The sequence below is a fragment of the Macrotis lagotis genome, chromosome 4 (assembly GCF_037893015.1).
Source record: "Macrotis lagotis isolate mMagLag1 chromosome 4, bilby.v1.9.chrom.fasta, whole genome shotgun sequence".
In the NCBI taxonomy this organism is placed as follows: Eukaryota; Metazoa; Chordata; class Mammalia; order Peramelemorphia; family Peramelidae; genus Macrotis; species Macrotis lagotis.
Window position 1 is genome coordinate 139,727,737 of NC_133661.1, and position 27,592 is coordinate 139,755,328.

A 27,592-nucleotide genomic window follows, 5' to 3' on the forward strand; every position below is an offset into this window, starting at 1 on the left:
GAAGACAAAGGGGAAACAAGGAAAGCCCCTAAAAGTATGAAACCAATTCTCTTAAGCAGTTTTATGACAAAGTGGAGACACAATCGCAACAGAATCCCTCTTCATGTATCATCTCATCCTTTCTTCCAGATCATAAAAAGATACCTTTCCACTTATACCTTGATCTTAGTTTTTTTCTTTATTCTTGAAGAATTATCATATAATTATTTTTGCTTCTCCCTCCTTGAACTTTCCATCAGCTTTCATCTCAACTTTTCCACTGCTTTTCCCCTATGCTATCAAACAATATCATGAAGAAAAACAGTTTTGGAACTTGCTGAACAATAGAAGTATATTTCTGCTCATCTTTTAATTTTTAAGAGGAAGGTTCTACAATGTAGTCACCTTCACCTCTTCCCAATAACACCTTCCTTAACCCCCCTACCATCCAGCTTCCCTCTCTACTATTCTATTGAAACCATTAACTTCCTTCTTACCACAGCCAAAATCTTTTTTGTTTTCATTCTGCTTCACTTCAACAATGCATAGCTCTCTGTGGCCATATCCTTTGCCTATTTAAACGCTCTCTCTTTCTATAGCTTTCATGACAGTACACTAATTGAGACTTCCACTGATCATATCATGCTGTACTCGTATCATTCTGTAGTCTTGCACACATGTGCAAGAGTTTCAGTTCTTGACATGTTGAGTCTCTCAATATGTATTCTCTCACTCAAATATTTTAGCTATTCTTAATTTGATTGGAAAAATCTCTCTATCCTCCTTTCACCTGAGTTCCAGGACTCCTCCACTATACCCCAGGACACAATTAAATGGTGCAATGGCTAGAAACCTAGAACTGGAGACAGAAATTTCACCCTCAGATACTAACTGTATGTACTGGGCATGTGTCACTCAATCTCTGGTGTGCCTCGGTTTCCTCAACTTTCCTCCCAGAGGGATTGTAAGGATCAAATGAGATATTTGTAAAGTGCTTAGCATTGTGCCTGGCACCTAGTAGGTGAGTCATAAATACTTGATTCCTTCCTTCCTTCTTTCCCCCTCAGACCTCCTTCATTCCCATCCTCAATGTTTTCAGCTCACTTCAATGCACTGTCCTCCTCTCCATTAGAATTAAACTTTGTTGGGGGAGGGGGCAGGGATTATCTTTCTGCTTACCCTAGTGTCTGGAACTAGTTGATACCAGTTGATAATAAATACTAGTTGATCTGACTTGAAATGACTAAAGGTATCAATAAAAATTTAAAAATGTAAATGACTTATATCTGTCTCTACCTCATTCCCACCACACTCACCCAAGTCCAATTAGAGAAAAGGAGCAACATTTATTAAACAATTGCTGCATGTAAGACATTATTCTAAGCACCAGATATAATGACAAAAATATTAAGTCCTCATCCTCCAAGAGTTAACATCCTACTAGTCCCAGCCCTCATTATCCCTTTCTCATCTGACTCAGTGATAGTCCTCATTTTGACCATGATAGTGCCAATCTCACATATCTCTAATATGATCTACATACTTCTGGTAGAATAATCTTTTTAATAATATTTCCCCAATTATACATTAAAACAATTTTTTTAACATTTGTGGGGCTTTTTTAAGATTTTAAGTTCCAAATTCTATCCCTTCCTTCTTCCCTATCCTTCCCCCTCCCTGAGACAGTTAGCAATCTAATATAAGTTACACACATGCATACTCTTTTTAAAATTAGAATTGCATCATGGATGCCCCTGCTCAAAAATTTTCAATAGCTCCTTATTGGATCAAGTCCAGAGTCTTCCAAAAGGCTTTCACAACCCTTTATAATTGGGGATCATACTTTTTGATCCATGGGCACTTTCACCACAGAAACTCCTGCCTAAGATTCAGACTAGCTTTCCTTGAGGGTCACAGTTTAAAGCCAAGGAGAGAAAAGAAAGGGAGGATATATTTTAGAGCAAAACAACTTTGGGAGTCTGAGAGACTCCCAAGAACTTTTCTTCACACCCTTCATCCTCTCGGTTCTTTGTCCCCCCATACAAAAGCTCTGTAACTTCACTCATGCTGTTGAAATTCACTCCTACCATCATATCCAAATGGTACCTATTCTTCAAGTTCCAGATCAAGTCTCATCTCTCCCATAAGGTAACTCTGGTTCACATAATTTTATTCCATTCTCCCAAACTCCTATAGCATTTTTGGTCTTCAGTATACAACTTAGCACTTAAATCAACTGTTGATATTCCTCCCCAACTAGATCTCAACTACAGGAAAACAGAATTTGTTTGAAAGCTCTTTCAAATCAGTATCTTCCCTATGCACATAGTGGGTGCTCAAATACTGTTTTTGAAAAGTTCCCTTGGGCCTTCCTCATCTCCACTATTTCATTTATTTCCCCCAAGGTACTTGTTGATGAGTAGAATTCAAATGGTTGGTTTCTCTAATGAAGTCTTCTATTGTCAAAAACCCTGATTACCTTAGAGATCATACATCTTCTCACACAAACATATGGAAATATGCGACCAAAATGGCACAAAAGAAATGCCAATGTATTCTTGTAGACAATTTCCCATTTCAAAGTAGGGATTTCAAGGACAGGAAATACACACACAGAAATGGAGTTAATGACTTAAAATCCATTAGAAGTAAAGACAGATAGTTCATTTTCATTTTTTTGTGTGTCTGCTAACCCCCTATGTTAAAGGGAGCAATACACACAACACAAACACCCAGGCACAATTATTATTGAAAAAAAAACACGAAAAATGCGTAGAAAAAAAGAGAAAAATCCTATCCAATTCTAAACTTGAATAATACAAAAAAAAAAAAAACAAAGGACAAAGAAGCAAAACAAAATAACTACATAGAGCAGACTGAAGAAAAGGAGCATGGTACCACCCTGATTCAAACATCCTCAACTGTTTCTCATTAAGTTCATCCATGTGCCCCGGTCAACTAAAAAATAGATAATTCAATAAAAGTTATTTCATTAATATCTGTTCCCACAAAAACTGGCTTCTTTTTTTTGGAAATAAATTGTGTATGTATGTGTTTACATGGAAATTATCTGTGTTAAGGAAAAATAAGTAAATTATTCATGATTCAGCATCATCTCTAAAGCATATTCTCTTTCGCTCTCTTTCCTCTCTCCTCTCTCACGACCTGTCTCTTTCTATTTTTCCTCTCTCCCTCTTTCTTCCCTCCCCAAAGCCCCTAAAATCCAAAGTCAGGGCCTCCATTTTTTCATCCATAAAATGCACCTAACAAACATCACAAAAAAGTACTATAAACATATAAATAAAATCCAGGTTCAAAAATGCATATTAAATTTTTGCACAAAATACTGCATCATACAAGTCCCCTCAAGAGTATCCTGGCTTGGAAGAATTCTTTCTTAAAAGTTAAATGAGCTTCTAAATCCTCTTCAGACTATCCTAGACCAAAGCTTCTCCAACTTTTTGGTGTAAGAACTCCTTTACATTCATAAAGGGTTTTTTGTGTAGTTATATCTATTAGGATTAGAAATTAAAGCTGATAATTTTTGTTTAATCATTAATTCATTTATAAAAAATAAATCCATCACATGTTAAGATAAATAACATTTTTATGAAAAATAACTATTTTTCAAACAACAAAAAATTAATGAAAAGAATAGAATTGTTTTACATCTTTTTGCAAATCTTTGTATGTCTGGCATAATAGAAGACAGCTGGATTCTCAGATCTGCTTCTGCATTCAATCTGTTGCAATATGTTGTTTTGGTTGAAATAGATGAAGAAAATCCAGTCTCACATAGATATATAGTTGGAAAAGGGAGAAGTATTTTAATGGGTAAATAATGTCTTAGTATTATTATTGATACTTTTGACATCACAGTTTTGACCTCATAGACCTTGAAAGGATTTTGAGAACCCCAAGGGATCTATGAACCATTCTTTAAGAACTGCTATTCTAGACAAACAAATTTTCCATTCTAGATTAAAAGTTATCTTTTTATAACTAACCCAAAGTATTCAATATGTTTTCAACAACCCCCCCAAAAAAATGGAGAGAAGTAACAGATGCAATAGGCATCAGTGAAAAGTCCAGGTCTTGTTTCCTATAATGATTACTTAGAGAGTACAATTCTTGGGAGAACCCAGAAGACTGTATATTTGGTTTTGGAGTAGTGGTATCAACAGACAAGAACTTTCATTGGTAGACAGAGTCCTTAAAAATTGGAAGGTGTAAAAAGTGAGGCAAGGTTACAGTCATAGTGGGGCTAGGGGGGCAGCTAGGTGGCACAGTGGATAGAGCACTGGCCCTGGAGTCAGGATGATCTGAGTTCAAATCCATCCTCGAACATTTAATAATTACCTAGTTGTGTAACCTTGGGCAAGTCACTTATCCCCATTGCCTTGCCAAAAAAAAATTAGAGGGGAACTCATAGACTTAAAAAGAAAAGGGAGGTACATACATAGTGGGGCTAAAGAAACAGGTCACACAGCTAGATATTTATTTCCATGAAAACCCCAAGGATTTCTGGCAGTAGTCTAATAGCCCCACAGTCAAGGCAAGGGGCTTTGCCAATCTCCATCAAGTCCTAAATGATGCCTGAAAAACACTAGGAGGTAGAGAGAATGCAACCATATACTTGTAAACCAAGGTTTTGAATTCTGGACTGACTATTTTCCTTTTCTGATATGTTATCAGGGAGTAGATTAAGTCCCTTAGAACCCATATCAAGGTTGAACCCATTTGTTTATGGTGCCAGAAAATGATTCTATTCTTTGATTCCCACTATTAATTTACAATACTTTTGTCTTTCCAAAAAGGTTTTGCTCTTGGATTGATGACTCTCTCAGGGTCAATGTATATTGATGGAGGCTAAGATCATAATTTTCATAAATCCTTCTTCAAAGCAATCTAGGAAAAGACGCAAAAGATCCAGAGCCAAAGAATTCAAAGATTTGGGGGACCCCGTTATTGCAAAGAACACCTAACCCAATTCTCATTTTCTCTTTTTTCCTCATTCTTGATATCTGACAGAAGCAAGTTTCAATAACTAAGTATTCAAAGTTTGATCTTACAGGGCTAATAGAAATTACTATCATGCTTAGGAATCCCCTTAATGCTCTGACAATATTATTCCATTTTAAAATAAACATTTATTAGGTGCCTGGCACACTAGTTCACAGAAAGTGATATATAAATGTTAGTTATTATTATTATTAGTTATGTGCCTCTGAGCCTCATTTTCTTCACCCATAAAATGGGGATATAATTTGCATTACCTACCTCACAGGATTGTTGTAGGTCACTGAACTTGGTAAATCTTAAGATGCTAATAAATGTGAACTACTATTCCATTATAGGCCAATATTTATACTTGAAGAAGCCAACTAAAACATTCCTACAAGGATTCTGATATAAAAATAGATCAAATATCTCTAGAAACATAATTACTTATGAAAAAATATAAGAAAGCACAATCGTGCTTATTAAACTACCATAAATGCCCCAACATCAGTTATAAAGTGTTGTCATTATGTGTTTAAAGAAGGTTTATTTAGGACTCCAAAGCCTTGGTCAATCTAACCTCAGGGAGCACACATAAAAAAAAACAAGTCTAAAGTACTAGCAATTATTATAATATGTAAATGGAAGAGAAACCTTGCTGTATTTTCCAACATCAGTAGCTTCATCTCCCTTATGTTAAAGGGACTCTCAATGTCCTGAAGTCCAGTAAAATATGTATTAAAAGTTTAACTGAACTTGTATAATTGAAGGGCACACTAGATAAATCAACTCAAATGAGAGTACAATAAGTTGATTAAAACTAACTTTAGAAGCAGTATTACTTTCTTTTTTCACATCCTAACTCATCACCAAATCTGACATGCATAAATAGGTATAGTAATCTTGAGACAGAATCACAAGTTAGGGACTCTGTCAGGAGGTGGCAGAGACTTGGAAGGCCTTGGTACCACTGTGCTAGAAAAGAAGGCTTAATGATGAAAGTAAGTGACTGTTCCCATGATATGTAGACACAAAAAAGGCTGCAGGAGAGAGTGCTATGGTGATTGTAGGACCCAAAGATTGCCAATGGTTATCAGTTCTGAGCAGGTTCTTGACTTAGACTATTCACATTACCATACAACTCATATAAGCAGAAGAGATGATAAAGTTGTCTTTTGTACTAGCTGAGCACAACTTCCATCTCCTGTTCTTCAAATAGATTATGAGTAGTAGTGTGGGCATTATTCACATACCAACAGAACAGGAAAAAGGTCAACTGGCTCTGGAGTGAAAGAGACCAAATTCAAAACCTATCTCTATCATTTGTGTGGGTTTGGGCAAATCACTTAACTCTTTTGAGACTTTTCTAAAAAATAAAGGATTAGATGAACTCTAAGGATCCTTTGAGGGCTTAATCTATGATCCCATGAACCCAGATTAAGATATCAACATATCATGGGACTGGTTTCCCATTTTCCTATCATCTTAAACAATTTAGTAGGAATAGCCTAGGGGAAATAGTGAGGTCAATTTCTATTCCTTAAGATCCAGGGATGAGATTCCCCACCCAGTTCCAAGGAATAGTAAAAGAGCACATTAGCCTTTCTTTGGTAGTATTAGTTTAGGTAAAGGCTTAATTGTGAATATTTTTGATTAATTAGTGTGTGAGAATTATTTCATTCATTTTTTTGGATCATCTAGCAAAGTGCCTGGTATATAAGCACTTTATAAATTATTGATTGATTGGGCATAAGTGGCCTTTTTTTTAACTGGAAATTTCAAAGGGACAACTTTAGAATAGATGGGACCCAAAATGGAGAAAGAAAGTCAACTGTCAGGGGAATTGAGGAAGAATTCTTGACTATGTCTAGGTAACTACACAGAACTAGGAGTGTTACAACTGCATCAGGATAAGTATTATTCAAGAAAATAGGCTGTTTTGATTTTTGTGTTTCTTAACATCATGCCTAACACACAGTGTGTTAACTTTAGAAAGGCTTGCTGAATTGAATTGAGAGAGCCATTGCTAAAGTATTGGCCTTTCTATACTGAGAAAAGGCCACTCTGGTGAAGATTTCTAAGAAAGATTCAAGCGAGGAGTTTCAGGAGCCCTTGACAGAGCACACCACTCCAAAAAACCTACTAGTGACAAATACTTTTGTCCAACTCAGTGACTGTAAGCCTCAAAAGACAGAATGATCAAAGTTCCAACAGAAGTTGGGGAAGAAGTTGGTTACATTACAAAATCCTAATAAAGCTGAAAACCAGTTGCCATTCACAGGATTATGAACTTAGGAGCCAGAAGGGACAAAGGAAAGGCTCAAAAAAGGGAAAGGAAGTGATTTGCCCACAAAAACAGAATTCAGAAAAAGACAGGATTTCAACCTAGTCCTTTGACTTCAAATTCAACACATAAATGATGATTCATCTTATGGGTCTGTTCCACAAAGATCCACCAGTCCAATTTAGATACTGCAGACCCCCTACTTCAAAAAGTAGGAAACATCTGAAAGTGCTAAGTAGTTCCCCTTTCCTCTTCTACAGATGGAAAGAGGCCTCTGGAGCAGAGTACCCTCTCCCTCCAGGAGGAAAAACAGAAAAAGAAATGAGATGAAATCTTGGAGGAGGTATCTTGTCAGATTTCAAGGTTGTGGGATTGAACTGGAGTGTGGGGCACAACTGCTACACTGCACTATGTAGAGGACAAGTTTCTTCTAGTGTTTTTACCCATACAACTAGGGCATATAAGAGGGAATTTTAATTGCATCTGCAATTTTTCCAGGACATTTAGGGATACCAGGGAACAAGAAGGCTCTTGATGAAGAAAAAGTCTGGAGGAGGCAAAAACTGGTAGCCTTAGGTCAGAGTGAGCAGAGATATAGGGAAAGAGAAATCAAGAGAAGTTAAGAGCTATGAAGGATGAGTAGTCGTCACTATTTTTGCTTCTCTTTGTTTCTGCCATCCTTGAAGTATCATTTCTATTTCTCAACTTACCTACTACTCATAGAGTACATCCCAAAAGGGAAGCAAACAAACTATGAAGCAGGATTAAATCAGATTCAGTCTATCACTACTCAGATGAATTGTACCAATAAAACTTGCTTCTACTTTCCATCCTTAATCAGGGGCAATAGACAGTTTTAACTTGGAATGTCATACAAAAAAGTGAATGAAATTAAAGATACTTCCTCCTCCTCACTTACTTTGCAGGTAGGGGACCACAGACGTTGAATGTGTCAGGAAGAGAATACGTTGACATATAATGTCAAAAAATTTTTTCAATGTGTGTTAACTTTATTGAACAATTTTTTATTCCCTTTTAAGTTCTTTAACCTAAGGGATAGCTCTCCAGGAGGTGTCTTAAGGGGGAAAGGCATAGTGAGAAAAGAAAGTGACAAAAACAAAATATCGCAATAAAAAGTTCTTTTTCTAAAGCAAGTTAGACTGTTCAAGTCTTCATACAATTAGTATCTGACTCGTTAACAATAATTTGGAAACAATCTGTTCCAGAAAAGACAAAGACAAAGGGAAAGAGTATTTTCCACTTTCTCCCCCTCCCAAAGACCCATTAGAACCTGAGCATACACTTTTATTTTAACCACTAGGTGGCACATTGTTAAGGTGAATTGCTAAATATTTATTCTAGTCATTGATAAAATCTGAGAAGGAAAATCTAGATTCAGATAAGCAAGAAAACAAAGCATGAAGCCAACAAAAGATTTTGTTTAACATAAAAGAAAAATATCGCATTGTATTTAAGCAAAACAGCTTATTCAACATTCAACCATAATTAAGTCAAGACAGCATGGCATAGTGGACAGAAAATTGAATTTCAAGTTCTTGTGACACACTCTCAGGTCCACAGACAAATCTTTAAGGATAAGTTACAGAGAAGTTGCCAGGGAAAATTATTTTCACACTAGAGTGTTCTTTATACTCATAAAATTCCAGGTCTGGGGGATGGCAGGGAGTGGGAGATAAAATAACTATGCTAGGTGACAGAGAAGAAATAAAGATAATAATGTCAAAGTTCCTTGTCACATGGAGCTTAAAATTTAGAAAGAAGATAGAGCATAAAAACTCATTTCTTACCTTAGTTATTTGATACCACTAATAAGCCTATACTCACAAAGATCAAGGGAAGAGAAAATGGATCAATATATACAAAATATTTAGAGTCATTTTTTTTGTGGTTGCAAAGAACTGGAAACTAAGGGGATTGCCTAGCAACTAGAGAATGACTGAAAAGAATATGGGATATGAATGTAATGTAATACTGGTGAGGCATAAAAAATGGCAAGCATTTCAGATAAGCCTTGGAAGAGTTATATGAACTAATGAATAGTGAAGCAAGCAGAACCAGGAGAACAAATTATACAAGAACACTGTAATAAAAGGGAAAAACTTTTTAAATATGTCAGATCTCTATCAAAGTATTCACTGATTGATCAATGATTCCAGAGTTCTGATGATGAGAGCTGTAATCTCCAGACAAAGAGATGATAAACATTTAAAAACATGTAGAATGAGACATATATTTTGGGGCATGACCAAAGTGGGATTTTTTTTTTTCTTTATGTGTACATAGTTATTATGTTTTCCTTTCCAAAGGAAGGGAAAAGGAAAAGAGGAAAAAAATAAATGTTTGTTAAAATGGATAGTTAGATGGTACAATGGATAGAGTGCTAAACTTGAAGTTTACCTAAAACAAATCTAACTTGTATGTCCTTCAGCAAGTCACTAAGCTTCTGTTTGCCTTAGTTTTTTCATAAGTAGGGGGCAGCTAAGTGGCGCAGTGGATAGAGCACCAGCTCTGGAGTCAGGAGTACCTGAGTTCAAATCCGACCTCAGACACTTAATAATTACCTAGCTGTGTGGCCTTGGGCAAGCCACTTAACCCTATTGCCTTGCAAAAACCTAAAAAAAAAAGAAAAAAAAGAAAAAAGTTTTTTCATAAGTAAAATGAGGATATGAAAAGATCTCTGCCTTCAGCAGCCAGAGTATCTCAAGTAGTCCTGTTCCCTATAAATCATGACCTGGTATTGAATTATTCTGGTAAATCCAAGTGAGAAGAATGTCTTGCATAGTATACCCCTCACTATAATAAACATAATAAAAATAATAATATAAACATAAACTATAATAATACTAATCATTTGATTGTTTGGTGTAGTCCTCTTTAATATTGAAGGACAAGTAAGGACAGTAAGAGAACTAACCTCCAAGGGTTGTTGTGAGAATCAAATATCTGTATTAAAAGTACTTTACAAATCTTAAAACATTATATAACAATAAGCTATTATTACTATTACTGCTCACTGAAAAAAATTTTTTAAAGAAAATATAGCCATAGATAAGCATGTCACTATGCTGTAGAAATAAGTACACCAAGAACTTAAAAGAGGTACAAAGCATTATGCAAGTTCAGTGGAAGTTAAGAATTTCCCCCTGAAATGTTGGAAATCTGGGACACTAATACATTGTTGGTAGAGCTGTGAACTGATCCAACTTTTCTGGAGAGCAATTTGGAATTACACCCAAAGGGCAAAAAAAATATACATATCTAGCAATTCCATTACTGGGTCTTTACCCTGAGGAGATCATGAAAAAGGGTAAAAACACCACTTGTACAAAAATATTCATAGCAGTAATATTTGTGGTGGTTAAGAATTGAAAATCAAGTAAATGTCCATCAATCAGGGAATGGTTGAACAAACTGATAATTATATGTATGTTATGTAACACTGTTGTTCTATTAGAAACAAAGAGGGATGGGATTTCAGGGAAGCCTGGAAAGATCTGTATGAACTGATGTTGAGTGAGATAAGCAGAACCAGAAGAACACTGATTACTATAACAGCAACATGGGGGTGATGATCAACTTTAATGAATTTGCTCATTTCATCAGTGCAACAATCAAGGACAATTTTAGAGTACCTGTGACAGAGAATACTACCTGTATCCAGAGAAAGAACTGTGGAGTTTAAACAAAGACCAAAGTCCATTACCTTCAATTTTTCTTTTAAAAAGTGTCTTATGTACTGCATAATTTTGCTATCTCTAATATTTTATTTTCTTCTTAAGGATATGATTTCTCTCTCAACATATTCAATTATGATCAATGTATAGCATGGAAACAATGTAAAGATCATCAGCCTGCCTTATGTTAGGGGGATGGAAAAGGGAGGGTGGGAGGAAAATTGTTAAATTCAAAACCTCACAAAAATGATAGTTAAAAACTATTATTGTATATAAATGGAAAACAAATAAAATATTAATAGCATTAAAAAAATTTTAATCTCCTGAAAAAAAAGAATATCCCCCTGAAATTAAAGATCTATAGTCATATGAAAAATGTTTCAAATCATTACTGATTAGAGAATGTAAATTAAAACAACTATGAGGTACCACTCACACCTTTCAAGTTGGTTAAAATGACAAAAAATCAAAATGATCAGTTTTGGAGACATTAATACATTGTTGGTGGAGTTTCTCTTTCTTTCCCCTTAGTCCTAATTCCCTTTTCACAACATGACTAACATGTAAATATGTTAAACTCAATATACCTGCACAACTTTTGCAAAACTGTTCACTACCATGATGAGGGGGAAAGAAAGGAGGATGATAGAAAAATGTGGAAAGCATAAATTTACAAATGGATGAATGCTGAAAAACTACCACTACGTGTATCTTGAAAAACAAGATAAAATTTCAATTAAAAAAATAGAATTTCCTACTGAGGGAATCACAGAACAAGTAGTATTTGAGACATATGAAGGACTGGCAGGATTTCAAAAGGCAAAGAGGGGTTGGGGGGGGTGGCACCAAAATGTCATTTTCTAGCATAGTAAAAAGGCAAATAAATAAGAAAATTCTAGACATAACCACGGATCACGTGGAATTTTCCACAATACAATCATCAAATATTTGTTCCCTATAACTGTATTTCTATTTCCTATATAGAAAAAAAACTGAAGGGATCTGGAACAGAACTGGAAAGGGACATAAGAGATCAGCTCCAGTCCAACCTCATTTTCCATCTTACAATGGGAAAACAGGTTTTTCAGAGCAAATTTTCAGGAAAATTGAGTGATTTGCCCAAGTCATACAGCTAATTAATAGGATAAGATTAAAACCCAATTTCTCAATTCTCAGTCTATACAATGATACTACAAGTTAGGAAAATGAAACTCAAATTTAAAAAACAATGAGGTAACTCACTAAATGTTAAAATGTGTGATACTGACTTCATCACAAATCTGTAACAAGAGTTCCAAGAGGGGAGGAGGCTTCCTGAAGAAGATGAGACTTAACTTAGAGTTTTTAGAATTTGTATACTCAGAAGAAAAATAAAAGGTATTTGACCTAGGAGAAACAGTCTAAGCAAAGGAATTATGTATCTGGGAGACAATTATGCCAACCTTTATTTTAAAAAAAATAAGGAATTAGACAATCATACATACTTATATTGAATATAAATTGGCTTTAAAATATTACCTGGCCAAGTTCCTACTTTTAAGCAGGTGAGGGTACTGTCATTTACCAGTATATAGATGAAGCAAATGGGCCCTAGTGACAGGAAGGCTTGGGTAAGTACTGGGGATTGTGGGAAATTAAGTTGAAAAGGTAGAAGGAGGCCAGGTAGAGGTGTCTACACTTGCTTGAATCAGGAACCATGCAGGTTCTGGGGGAGAGAGAGGGGTCATGATAAAAATAATGCTGTAGGAAGGTGAGCATTTCAAGCAGTGTGCATGAAGGATTGGAGGCAAAAGTCAACGAAGTCAGAAAGATTAGTTAGGAAGTTAATGCAGTAACTCAAACATGGAGTAATAAGGCATGAATGAGGACAATAAAAACAAGAGGGGATATGACAGATTCAAAAGCTTTCAAATGAAGCAATGATAGGACTTGGTATCATAGACATTACAAATTCAATAAGAGGGTTTCTCAGTTAAAGTGATATTCCTGGTTAAAGAATAAAATCATTTTTTCATTCACTGACATTTTAAAAGTGAAGAGAATAAAATTACTAGGAGCCTTAAGGGTAATGGTTCAAATTCTACCAAAGGTAGAAATTTCTTCTATAACTTACTCCAACAAGTAGTTAGTCATTCATCTCCTTAAAATATATGCAATGACAAGGAACACATGGCTAGAGTGGGGAACAGGGGTGGGAGGGCAAAAGAACCAGTTTTAAAATCAGTAGACTTAGGTTTGAATCTCAACTCTCCCACTTATGTGTGATCTTATGCAAACTAATTAACTTATCAAGTTCCTCAGTTTCCTTATAAGTAAAATGAAAGAGTTGGTCTGAATTGTCTCTAAGTTCCTTCAAACTCTAATTCTAAAGTCTCATTCCATTAAAAAAAAAACTGTTAAGGTTATTTTTTCCCTTGTATTAATATAAAAATTGCCTACTAGGACCAAGCACAGCAAGTTTAATTCCTCTTCCCTCTGACAATCCTACAAATAATTTAATACAGTTATCATGTATCCCTCCCAATCCTTGTCAAATTGTAGCTTCTCCAGACTTAACATCTCCCCAATTCCATCAAACAATCATTATATGGCACGATTTCAAGTCCCTCGTCTCTCCCCCTGCCCCCAGAGTCCTGGCTATCAGTCTATAAATAAATTCTAGTTTTTCACTGTTTATTTATTTATCAAAATTTAGTACCTGTCAGATGAGTAAACAGAGAGAGAGAGAGAGAGAGAGAGAGAGAGAGAGAGAGAATATGTTGGAGGGATCATGAAAAAAGAAAGAAAAGAAAAAGAAGGAATGGAAGAAGGGAGGGAGGAAAAGGGAAAAGAAAAAAAAAAGACAGCACACTAATTCACTTTGGGAGAATTGTGAATTGGTCCAGCCATTCTAGAATTATACAACGGACATAATCAACCATACCAACCCTTTGATACCCTTATTAGGAAAGAAAAAACAAAATTTTAAAGTTCGCTGAATGCAAATATATCTATAGCAGCATTTTTTGAATAGTAAAAAAACTAAAATATGGATGCCCATCAATTAGATAAATAAATGGTAATGTATGAATAAAACAGGAAAGCCTTTTAGGATAAACTAATCAAAAATACTCCATTTTACAAATGGGGCAACTAAGGCCAAGAGAAGAAAGGAAATTTGTTCATGTCACAAGCAGTAATGAGCCGAGGAAGATTTTGAACCCAGTTACTCCAAATTTTTTACACACTGAGTAGTGGGATTTCAGGAAATCTGGTGGTAAATCTAAAACACTGATTTTACATTTACTCTTTTTGGGTTTCATCAGAACCTGTACTGACAGGGAAAAGTCCCAGTCAAATCAGCTTTCCATCTATTCTAGCACTATAGGGAGGAGTCTGGAAGGAACTGAGAAGGAACAGAAGGTAGATGGTCAAGCTAAATGTAGACCCAGCCAACGAAAATTATTTGATTCCTGTGAAGATATGAAGCTAATGATTTTGAGAAACTAGTGCCTGAAACTCCTTCCATTTTTCCTTTCTGAATTTCATCAGCAAGCTTTCTATTTTTTTTCCTATAACTTACTCATAGATCACCTGGATTCAGCAAAACTTCCCAAATAAGCTCATCCATTAATCTGCACTATAACTTGCATTACTTAGAGCTCTTTATTGAAATGCATGTGACTAAAATCAGGAGTTTTCCCTGGTTACTTGATCTTCCAATAATTCACAGATAAAATACAGAGAGCATTCTAAATGAAGTGAAACATTCAAACCAACCCAATAAATATTGAAATGTTTTATTATAAAATGGTCTTTTAAAAAACTAAGAGGCACATTTGCATAACAAAAATTCAATATTTCAAGGATCCACAATTTCAACAAGTCTGGGAGGTTCCAGCCCAGATGCATATCACATTGCTACCTCAGCAGAAGGTCTTCACGGACTGCACTGTCTGAGAATATTCCATCACCCAGTAGTCAATCCTCTAAGCAATTCTGGTTTTTGTTAGCCTTCTCAAAAGACAAAATTATAATCTGTAGCTAGTGCTATACTCACAGGCCTTTCCAGTTCAGCAGTTAGAAACTTTCAAAGATAGAAATGCACCGGCACGAGACTTTAAAAACCAAAGGCTACCTTCATAATATGATTGGGCATCCAAAGAGAACTTGAGTGGAAAAGTGGTTTACTGAGTTCTAAATCATTTAAAAGTCAAGTACATATGGCTTTAATTACAAAGTTTAACATGATTTAGTTAATAAATCATTATCAAAAAGTCTCTGACAAATTTTAAATGGTCAACTTTTACGCAAGTGCTACATCAAAGTCTCAACATAGTACAGTGGGAAAGGTAAAATGAACTTGGAGGCTGAAGGCACCTGTTTTCTAATCTCCATACTTCCCTATACCCAACTTAGTTCAATACTATTGGGCAAAGACCAAATGAGATAATATATGTAAATTATTTTGTACATTCTCGTGACAGTGACCTTGGGTTCTACAAATGTACATCAACAAAGCAGGTCTAAACAAAATGGAACGCTTTAAGGATCAATCAAGCTTTTCATTTAAGGACCAAAATTCAAGGATAAGCTTTTTCAACACAAGTTGGATCAAAGACTATGACCATCAGTGAAGGAAGTTCCTACACTGACAGAGAAAAAAATAAATCCTTTAAGTATTGAAGTATTAAGTATTGAAGTCATGTTACAAATAGAAGAACAGCAACACTGGAACTTTCATTCTGAGAACTATTAGACTTGGCCTTTGATAGACATACTCTGAGTTGAACAAATGCATTTAATGCATAATTTACTAATTATTACCTATCTTTATTGTTTGAGGGGTAGTAGACTGGAAAGAAATGAGGCACATATTTTGATCACTGTTCAAGAAAATACAATGCTTGACTTATACTTCTGAACTGTAAAGCCCTCAAAAGTCTTCAGTTTTTTACATCTTAAAAATAAATTTTGGAGTAGTAACTTTTCCTAAAATTTTTGAACCCATAAGAGCAAAAGTAGAGATACCACATATGACAGTACACTACTTCAAATAAACAGAACTATCTTTACAGTATGTAATGACACCAATAAAGGTTTGCACATGATAACATATTACTTGGCCAGGCACAGAAATATTTCAATAAAAAAAGTATGTGCTTCATTGCCATCACATGGGAGATGAAATCATTGTGTTCAATTGGACTTGTGCAGAAACAAGTGTCTTTAGCAATGAAAGGACTATCACTAGCATTAACAGTTGCAAAAGAAAAAGAAAGGAAAGATTTTAAAACTTTCTTCCCTCACCATTCACATTTTCTAAGCAACAAATGACAGCAACTATGATATATGAACTATAAAAGTTATTTCAATAGTGTATATTCATCCCATAATGTAAAGGCATTTTCTCCTGAATCTATGAATATAACTATGAATATATGAATACCAACTGAAAGATATTAGAGGGTCCTAGTTGGAGGAAAAACATAATTTGCTTACAAGTTTATGCCTTTCTTGTTTTTAATAAATTAAATTATTTGCTACAGTTCTTGATTCAGTTCGCCAAAAATTCCCACAAAAGATTTACAACATCATAAACATTTAAAAAAACAATAACAAAATTATTTGGAAAGGAGAATAAAGAGAAAATTTTCCCAAAAGAAATTCAAATTTGTCACTAGAAAGTATGAAATTGCTCAACTTAGTGCTCAAGTGTAAGCATGGTACTTCTAGTTTCCTTTGACAATAAAAAAAAAAGGCCACCCTCAAAATATGACTCCTTATTAATCCAAAACAAGTGAGAAAGAAATGCATATAAGCATGTTTCTTTAAACCAAAAGATATGATTTTCTTAATTAAAATAAACCCACTTGATGAAACAGAATTTTCTAACAATATGCTTTTATTGCTGTAATCCTCTATGCCTTAAGTTTACTGAACATTTTATGTAAAAGGTACACTTTCCCTCAGAGATGCCAATTTAACAATAAGGAAAAATTATGAACAAATCAGTTCTCTTAACAGATCTTGGGGGATCTCATATTTGTTAAGGTTTAACATTTTCAAATCTGCTTGTTATAATAGTATCTCCAAAACAAGTCAACATGTTTAAATGTCTTAATCGTCAAAGATGTTTTTCCCTCTTTTTGGATATACATTTTCACAATTATAATGCCTCATTTGTAATTACAATGTAATTCCACATTGTAATTCTTTATTTTATTGTGGGTCCTACTGCACCCATAGTATTTGCATTTTATATGCCTAGTTTGGAAAAGGTTTAGATAAAAAGCATTATTCATTTTCTTGTCTTCAAAGTTTGTTTTGGAATTTTCCTTCAGAATGGTTCAGACACAGAATTCAAGAAACTACATTCTGAGAGTGTATATGAGTGTGAGTGTGTATTATATATTTAGTACAATTGAAATGAGTTCATCTCTTGAACTCAGAAAGCACCTGTCATGACTCGGCTAGGAAAAACATTATCAAAGCAAGTTGGCTCAAGAGTACACATGCCTCTTCTATGAACTATAGTGGTGATGCGTTCTCTTTTTTTTTTTAATGTTTTGAAAACAAAGGAAAAGATCAGCACTTGAAGAAGTGTTGTCCATATGTTTTAAGATTTTACATAGATTTCATTATTGTAATTTTGCTTCTTACAATGTCATTATCATCTTTCAAATTATTTTGAATGCTGAGTTATTCAAACTGTGCTATACCCAGTCAAACAATTTAATAGGAGAATCTCTTCAGTAATTCAAGAAAAACATAACCAAGCAACTTATATAGTCCAGAAAACATCTGAAAATTACCCCATCTTTCTTAGAGCTCCGAGACAACCATGAAATATTCATGCATGCACCTGTGACTCTTAAGGTTCTGGCAAAAGATAAACCATACCACTACAATTTTTTTAAAATTTTTCATCACAATTAACAAAAAACCAAGTAACAAAAAAAAAGTGCCTCTAACCCAGATAAGTAAATGATCTGCAGTAAGGTTCAAAATGAAGGGAAACATTAATCAAGTATAAAGCTTATAACCATATGTATCCAGTACATTAGAGCTTTCCCTTTGCTTCCAGACTGGAAGATATTAAAGAGAGAAACCTTAAAAAATATTTAAAACACAGCATATTAAATGGCTTATGAGAAATACATAAATGTATCTTGTTCTAATTTAACACACCTAGTATTTTGGAAAATACTTGATACTTTTATTCAAGCAGCTTCATTACATACAGGGTCTCATAAAGAACTTTGCACATATATTATATTCTTACAAAACCAATGAAGCAGGATAAAAGAAAAATTGTTGTCCCTGGAGCACCTGTCTTGGCAATTGCAAATTATGTTGCAACAAGTGAAAATGATACAGTTGATTTTCACTTACTATATTGATCTTGCAACAGTAGGAATGCCAGGAAACATTCTTATCATTGATCAAGCATAAAGTCAAAGATCAAAAGCAAATATATACAATATAAATGATTATCCCTACCTATTTTTCGTAACAAATGTCCAGCTTAAGTTTGGTAGAAAACCCTTACAACAGCAGTTGATGGCAAAGCATCATGTTATGATTTTAATGGCTAAAGTTCCCAGATCACTCATCTGACTATTTGAGAAGTGATCTTTACATTAAATCTAACCCCTATTTTGCTTTCTGAGTACATTTCACAAAAAAAGGACAATTTTAAACAACCAATTAAGAATTGGAGTAAGTATACAATTCTAAAGACAATTTTTTTCCCCTATTTAATATTCTTTCTTATAATCTGTACTAATGGTTACAGGAGCATGTTACTGTCTCAAAACTTGTTTTAAAAGTAGTAATAAAAACCAGTCATATATTTTAACCTAAATTAAATTTCCCTTGCAAGATGGGTATTATTTCACAAGGCATTTTATGTAACAAATTTGACTTTCATTAAGTTGTTGGGTTCAAAAACAAGGCAAAAGCTCTAATCTTACACTGATCACTATCTTTGTTCCCTATCTGAATTCTATTAATGTGTGTATGAATCAATCAGCAGGTGCCTATTCCCCTGAATGCCTTAAGTTCAATTATCAATTTGAATATGTTTTTGGTTGTTTTTTTTAATGGAAATTCTAAGACTCTAAAATTATATTACTGAGAAACATTGGTTAGAATTGCTTAAAAAGCCAATTTATTCCAGATTCAAGAGGCATTCTTTTCAACTTTATTTCTCAAGCTTCTTTTGAAAACTCAAACATAGGACATTTTAAACTTCAAATAATGATCTACGCTCAACTCTTCCTCGATATATTGTTTGCTTGCTATTTCCTCTTTGGAAGTCTAAAATCCCCTATTTGAGATTTTTTCATTCAATATTTTAATCCAGGTAACTTCTAGCATACCTAAAACAAAAATTCATTTAAACATCTTAATGTTTCATTCCCAGGTTTCTTCAGCAATAGAATTTTGAGGGATAAAGGGTTAGCAAGATTGGTGCAAATGGGGGGTGGTGAGGGGGTATATCATAATTAGGCTTCCTTTCTTAAAAAAAAGAGCACAATGATCAACCTCCTCCCTCCAATCACAAAACACAGAACTTTGTTGTTATTCTAATATTTGAACCTCATACAGTTATAAGACCTACTTCTGTGCCGTCATCAAATATCCAAACATTACTTCCATTAGGCTTTGCCTGTTTTAGGAACTTCTTTATCCTTCTAAATTAAGAAATGTTTACATTACTATGGTCATATACTTAATCCTTAAGCATTCTTTCCTTTCAGAGTATCTTAACACAATACAAATACCCAAAACTTTACCCCAGAGATCAGAGATAACCTAAAATATCAGTCTCTGATACAAGTTTTAAACTTATTATTACCATGAAGTTTGATAATGTGGATTTAAATTCAGTTACAGCTCTCTACCAAAGAATTTAAAATATGTTCATATCTATTCTTTAAGACTCAAAATCTCACTGTGCAGTAAGGAGTGGAAGGTACTAAAATTCAGTTTTATACATTATAATCAGGATTTGGGGCAACTTTTGGCTATTCATCAACCTTTAAATTAAAGGATCCTGGGTAAATTACTTGCTATTTCCCTATAGTACTCTAGCCATCGAAAAACAACATATATTGAATAATACTTTTTTTTGTCCATGCATTATCTCCCAGGATAAAACAATCAAAAAGTCATTTTTTTACCTAAACAAGTAAAACAAAAAATATTTGACTTTTCAAGAAAAAAATTAATAACTTTTAAGTCCAAGCCTGTCTGACCACCAAAAACTGGAGAAACTATACAACCTAAGTACAAGCTGTATAGTTATTTCCTCCAGTTCTGTGATAGATTTGCCCTCTAAACAGGGAGAACCTTTTCTCTCTATATTCAAAATAAAATCTAAAATTCTGAGCAACAGGGGGACAGAAAACCTCCCTCTAATCTGGTGGCCCGAATCTTTGGAAAACAAAATGTTTTCTTTTAATTAAGACTGTAGCAGTTCCAATTTGATCATTCAACCTCCAACATTTGTCTAGTCAGTATTTTAAATCTGTAAAGATTTGTTATTATTAAGGTATACTCATTTTTACAAGAAATTAAGAATGCTTACTCTCCCTAAGTCTTATTTCTCATTACCTCCTTAGTTGATTCTACAGTATCTCTTCCCCCCCCCCCCCAGGATAATCAGGTAAAAAAGGTTTAGGAGTCAAAATTTGGTTCTGATTTCCAGAGTTCATTGGCACCAGCTGTATACACTCAGCTAATACACAATATGGCACAATTATGTCTTATCCCTATTTCTACTCCTTAGCTTAAACTTTTCAAGCGTCACCGCAAATTTACTATAATGCCAATGGGGGATTTTTGCTTTTGTTGTTGTTATTATTGTTGTTGTTAGTTAAGGAATCCCCGCCCCCAGTTTCCCTAGAAGTGCGATGAAACTCTCCTTCCTCTCCCCCCATCCACCCAGGCGAGACCAAAACAAAGTATATCAGATTACAAGTGATAGCAATTGTAGGGATATATTGCTTATTAACGATGTGCAAAGGAAGTGCTATAATAATAACCAAGCCAAAGGGGAGGGGGGTGGGGGGCAGAAAACTGATTCAAAACAAACACAGAGAGGGCACGCTCTGGGTTTAAACACACGCGTTGTCCTACTTTTTTTAAATAGCACATAAGCAGGGCGTCTTGTGCATTTCTCTTAATGGTGAAACTGCACAGATTTCGCATACACGTGTGTAACACACCCACAAATATACACTCGGATCATTCACATTCTCCCTCTGCACCTTTCTCACCCCTCCACCTTTAAAAAAAGAAAGTGAGGGGAGGCAGAGAAGTGAGCACGGGAGACACGGATGGAGAAGCCTCCTCCAGGAGAACCCCACGCCAGAAGGCGCTAGCTCGTGGGCCCCAGGTCACGGCGTGGATTGGTCTTTCCTGCAGCGTTGCTCTGGGCCCCGCCACTTCCTTGGGCACCGACAGGGGCGGGGGTGAGGGGGGGAGCTGGAGGCCGGGGAAGGGGAGCAGGGAACGAAGCAGAAAAACAATTCCATCTTAGAGAAGCTGAAAACAAGGGCAGAGCTTTTTTTTTTTTCTTCTTTGCAACAGTGGGCAACAAAGGCAGATTCCGGGAAAGCAAAGGCTGTGTTAAAAGGGGGTGGGGGCGTAGCCAGGAGGAGGATTATATAATATTTTTAATAGAAGAGATGTAAATATCGTCTGGGGATAGTGGGGCACCTATTTGGAAGATTAAACACAGAGGGAGCCCACGTTTTCACAACGCATCCGGGGAAAACCCACCCACCTCCCAAACTCCCTCCTCCTCCTCCTCCTCCCTTCCCCCTCGGAGGAAAAAAAAAGGATGTTTTGAAACGTGTCCTGGAGCTGCAGCACCGCATTTCTAGGGCAGATAGTCCAAGTGTCCTAACTTCTCATATCGAATACCATTCTACCATTCTAGAGGGGTGGTTACATTTGAGGACTCTTTCCCCGCAAGCACCCCCCCAACACACACACACACTCCCTCCACTACCCCCAAAGAAGCCATCCAGGTCAACCCCACTCCCCACCCTGTCCCCCCCAACCCCGCCTCCAGGCATCCCGCCTGTCGCCACTTAATACAAATAGTAGAAGATTGTGGTCCTTTTCCTTTTGCTCTGCCCAACCCAGCAAGGGGGGTTATCTTACTAAGTGGGGTGTGTGTGTGTAAAGCTTCTTCGGTTCCGGGGTACTGTCAGTGCATAATGCTCCCCAAAGAAAGGAACGCCCCCCCCTGCAAAGTGGTCCCAAATGAAATGTAATCAACCACAACAAACAGGCTGGCACACAGCTTCGGAGTGGTTCCGGGGAAGCGGGTATAGCTTTTTAATCAAATGGCTTGGAAAACACGAAGCTCACAGTCTGCTTCAAGAGTCTCTCCCCCCCCACCCCCGCATACCCCACCCCATCCCCAGACAACTGGGGTGGGGGTGGGTAGCTTTGGTTTTTGCTGGGGAGCAGGTACTTCTGGAAAAGAAAAGTAGCCTTTGACTGTTGTTTACAATCCCCCGGGTACAAGTTCGAACCTTCCAAGAATGGGAACTTTGAGCAAAGCTAAGTAACAAACTTGATACAAACGTTAATTATCAAATAGAAGGGAGAGAGTGTTTGGGTTTGGTTTTGTTTGGAGGAGGGAAACAAAAAGTAAAGCTATTTCACTCGGACGGAAGGCTTAAGCTCGGTCCTGGGTAGGGGGGAGCCAGGGCCTCCCCTCCCACCCACCCAAGTGGCTCCTCCCTTCCCCCCAATCCACACACACACACACACGCCCCCAACAGCACCAAATGAAGGGGGGCAAAAACGAGCCCAGCCCTGAACTCTAGATTCTAAATAGGCTCAAAGACGCAAATTCTTGAGCAGAAAAATAGGACAGCGGCCCCTTAAACTAAAAGTTACCGCAGTGCAAAAGACATAGTTCACAGTAGAAACACTGATGAAAGAGATACTCACTTTCTCCATTTGTTGGCCAAAGGCAAAGTGTAGAAAAGAGAAACAGAAGCCCCCAGAGTGAGGTCGGGGACCCTCTTCCGGCGCCAGACTTCATTCCTTTTATTTAGGACGAAATTCCCCTTTCTCCAAAAAAAAGGGGGGGGGGAAAGGGGGGGAGTCCAAAAGTCTCTCTGCCGCCCCCAAACCCCCTCCAGAAACAAGGGAGAGAAAAAAAAAATAAACAATAATCCGGATGGGAAAACAGATCCTTCGAAAACTGTAGTTTTCAGAAACGCTTTCTTCCCGGGCGGCGGGTGGACGTGTAGCCGACGCCGCGGCCGTCGAAGCCGCCACACTCGCTCCCCAGACCAGGCTGTTTGGCCGCTCACGATCCGGAGGTATTTGCGGCGTTTTTGCTACGGAAAAGGTAGCGACCCCCCCTCAGCGCCGGCTGCAGGGATACAATGGACACAGAAGTAGCAAACGCGAAGCACACCGAGCCTGGCAGTCTGCATCTTCAACCTCCATTTTCAAACACACAGAAAGGCAGGAGGGGGAAAAAACTGCAAAGAAAGGGAAAAAAAAAATCCAAATCAGTCCTTGCAAAGAAAACAAGCCCGACCGAAAATAGAGGAGGGGGGGGGGAGGCTTTCAGACGCCGCAAAGTCTCCCCGTCGGGGTGATGCGACGCGGTCCTCAATATCCCCCCCCCAAAGTCCAGGTTGCTGAAGAGGCTGGAAATGGGTAAAAATGCGGAATAAAAATGAATGGAGAGGCTTCCCCCTCCTCCTCCTCCTCCTCTCCTCCTCCTCCTCTCCCTCCTCCTCCTCTCTCGCCGCCGCCGCTGCTCCAGGCGCCTTCCCAAAAATCCAGGACACACACAAAGCCGCGGCAGCCACCCGGGGCCGCTCAGCGCTCCTGCTGCTCCGGGCCCGGGGCTCCGCGCTGCAGCCCCTCTCGCCGCGGCCGCTTTCCCATAGCAGACGCTTGTAATTCCCTTTTTGCACAAACACACACACACACACACACACACACACACTCGCGCACGCACCAACACACACCGCCCCCCACCTTCCTCTCCCCGGAACGTGGGGGGGGGGGATCCGGTTTGCTGAAGGTCAAAGCCGAAGAGGTGTTGCAAAGGGTTTGTGATTCCTCTGGAAAGGGGTGTGGAAGGAGGGGGGACGCGCGGGATGAGAAGGTCTGGCAAGGACTAGACTGGCTGGCCGGGCGAGGGGCAGCTCCGCCGGCGGCTCTGCTCTCCCTCCCTCTCTCTCTCTCTCTGGTCCGCCCGCTGCGCTCCTCGGGATTTTTTTTTTTTTTTTTTTTTGCTCAGCGGAGTTAATGCTGGTAAACAAGAGCCTCAGCTTCGCGCCGCCGCCGCCGCCGCCGCCGCTGCCACACACTGGGGGCTCGCGCACGCGCTCCCGGAGGCACGCACACACGCACACTCACACACACACGGGCGAGCCCTGGCGGCGGCGGCGGCGGCGGCGGCGGCGGCGCGCGGCGGGCCCCAGCCCAGACGGGCGCGCGCCAAAAGCCGGAGCTCGGGATTCCCGGGAACGTTCGGAGCGGAGCCGCGGCGGGAGTCCGCCCCCGCCCTAGCGCAGACACGCGCGCGCCCCCTCCCCTCCGACGGCCTCCCCAAAACAATGCCCCTCGCTGGGGGTCTGGCCCCGGAGGACAGCCCGGGCTACGATGGATTCCTACAGAATTTACATTGAATGCATTTTTTTTTTTGCGGAGCTGAAAATGGAGAGTTTCCTAAAACCAAAAAGAAGCCCCGTTTCTTGAAAAGCTTCATTGTTTCTTGCAGCTGTTGCAAAAAAAAAAATTGCATGCCGCATTTTGTTCGCGGCGCGCTTAGAGCAGGGCCCGGGAAGGGAGGGGGCGCGCGGTCCGGCTCTGCCGGACGGTCAAGGGAAGCCGGGGGTCGCGGGGCCGCCGGCGCGGGAGCCCCCCGGGGGGCCGAGGCCCGGGAGCCCCGGGAGCCCCGAGCCCGAGGCGGGGGGGGGGGGGGGCGGGCAGGGCCGCGCCTGCACGCCCCGGGGCGCCGTTCCCGCGGCGGCCGCTAGGGGGCGCGGGAGGCGCCAGGAAATGGCTGGGCTCCCCGGCCCCGCCGCCTGCGGAGGGAGGAGGCGCGGGGCCCCGGGGGAAGCGAGCTTTCCCAAACAACCCTGCCCGGCCGCAGGCGCCCCCCGAGCCGGCCCGGCGCCCTCCGTCCCTCCGCAGCTCGCTGCCCGCGGCCGCAGCCCCGCGCGCGGGGATGCCGGGGCAGCGCCCCCCGGGCGAGCGAGGCTGCCCGGAGCCCGTGCCCCTCCGAGAGCCGCTGTCGGGCTCCGGCGCTGGCACGGGGCAGCGGCAGCCTTCGCGAGCACGCCTCTTCGATCCGATGACCCACTCTGATAAGAGGGCGCTTTGTTTCGGCCCCTTGGGTTCTCAGCCCCTTGGGGCTGAGCCTCAAATCCACCCTGTAAACTGATCCTTCACCTGCTCGGATCCCTTCCTGGCACACACAAAAACCCACCAATCCCCCCCTCCCTCCCATGCCCTTGGAGATGATCAATTTTCTGATCCGCGCGTGCCACCCCTATGATATGGGAACCAGACCCAACCCTCACCATTGTCAGCTACCATCTTAAACAGCCTTGTTGACTGCTCACCAGAGGGTATTTGACTGAGACTGGGCAGAAGAGATAGAATAAATGCATGGCAAAACCGTGAAACTGGTAGCAATGCAGGCAGGGGAGGTGAGATCTGAATCAGTGGATTGATTAATAGGGAATCTGAGCTTTGGAAATTGGTTTTCATGATTCACCCTCACTGATGGCAACAATAAAAATTTAAAAGTAGATTGCATAAAACTAAACACCACCAAAACCAGAGGTATCTACAGGTCTAAAAGATGTGGTTTTTCTCATAAACAGCTGTGTTCTCCGATGATAGGAAATATCAGTCTACTAAAAAAGACTTCTTTTAAAAGAAATTACAGCTTTACTATCATTCTAGAAGATAGAAGAAATATCACTGTTACAGTGGTACTTTACTTAGAAGTGATTAAATGTAATATCTAAGTACAAAACAAAAAACTCTTGAAAATAAAATATTATACCTTCAAATTTTTTTTCTGTATTCTTTCCATCTTGAAAAATGAGTTAAATTCATGAGTAAATTTAACAAAAGGGGGGAAAATGTCTTTTTTCCCTACTGTTTTTTCTTTAATAAGCACCTAGTTTGTAATTGTTTATGTACTGAAAGAGATGATTATTTTGGTAACTTATTAGCCTTCAACAAAGAATAAAGTAATTGGAAATCCTTAAGAGATTTCTAAAATTCACATTTATTTCAAACTGAGGAATTAAACCTGAGAAATTACAATAAATTGTACAAATTTATACAAGAATTTGACATTTCATTTTACACACTTAAGAAATATTTATTATATTGAATAATAAATGAATAATCATATTATGTCTTAATTATATTTTCAGAGATTTTTTATTTCAGAAATAAATTAGGAATTAAAGTCTAAAATTTAGCAAATTAAAGTTGCTACTGAAAACGTAATCTTTTTAATGCTGTGGAATAAAAATCTGTATGCAAATTAGCTTTTATGATCATCTATAATGATCAGTAGAATGCGGAACAGTCAGAGAAGTATTTAAAAATTAAGGTTTTTCATTAACTTATTTTAAAGGGTTTTTTTTAAGTCCTTGTGTGTTCTTTAAAAATGAAAAATCAGTAAGATGTAAAATTTTACCCATTGAGGGTATTTGTTGATTCTGACATTTTTAGGGAAGAAATTTAAAAATGAAAGATTTGTTCTCAGAATGGAAGTTGGTTATGTAGACCAAAAAAAAAAAAATAATGTGCATCTTTCTTTACTGATCACACATGGAATACCCAAGTGAGATCGCTGTTTAAGAACTACAGAAGCAATTCAGGTCAGAAGAAATCATTCTGTGTTAGTTGTTTTTCATGCACCCTTTGCAGCAACTCCCTCACAATTAAAATAGTAACACATAACATCTTGTTTGTTTTTAGTATTTTGTCCAGTGTCTCTGAAATTTATTTTGAAAGAGTAGTGTGTCCCAGTTTGCCTTTTATAAGTATGGTTACCTTAATGCTTACTAAATCTCCCAGAACACAACTAGATAATTCATACAAAGTGAAAATGGAGTAAGATCCATCTCTAAAGGATGGAGAGTAAATCAAGACAAGCTCCTTTAAACCACACTTCCCCCTCTTCAAACAACAACCCTCCAGACTCTTAGCTATGCATATATCAAACATTCACCAACTGTTCAAGAGCTGAAACAACAATATATGCTTAATCAGAACCAAATACTCAAAAACTCAAATCAGAAACATATCCCCCAAATAGACATTCCAGAGGAACTGTGTGTGTGTGTGCACATACCACATTCAATTTAAGACAAAAACAAAAAAAAAAAATCATGAAGCTAAGAATGTCAAGGAGTGTTATATGATCTTCCATTCTAGAGATCTTAAATTAATTAAACTGTATAACTATGAACTAAATAATTTGGACGTATAGAAGCATTTTAATTGAAACACCTTATAACAATGTAGACTATTAATGAGATTGGCAATAATCCTGAAACCTAACTATTGCATTATTTGCTAGAGAATAGAATTTAGTGCTACAAGGTAAAGTTGTCTATGATCCCTT

The 27,592-nt window shown here is 38.1% G+C and overlaps 1 protein-coding gene across 2 annotated transcripts in view; it reads right to left on the reverse strand.

The window, feature by feature from the left end:
• Positions 1-24,284, reverse strand: part of IGF1R (insulin like growth factor 1 receptor) — a 388,410-nt gene extending 364,126 nt beyond the window's left edge. The window contains exons 1-2 of one of the 2 annotated variants that reach the window (XM_074234180.1): positions 23,968-24,284; positions 22,918-23,459 (exon numbers count right to left, since the gene is read on the reverse strand). In XM_074234180.1, the coding sequence (XP_074090281.1) occupies positions 22,918-23,011 (94 nt within the window). In that variant the 5' untranslated portion in view covers positions 23,012-23,459; positions 23,968-24,284. Of the gene's footprint in view, positions 1-22,917; positions 23,460-23,947 lie in introns of both variants that reach the window. The other variant, XM_074234181.1, reaches the window with a different exon arrangement.
• Positions 24,285-27,592: the final 3,308 nt, after the last annotated feature.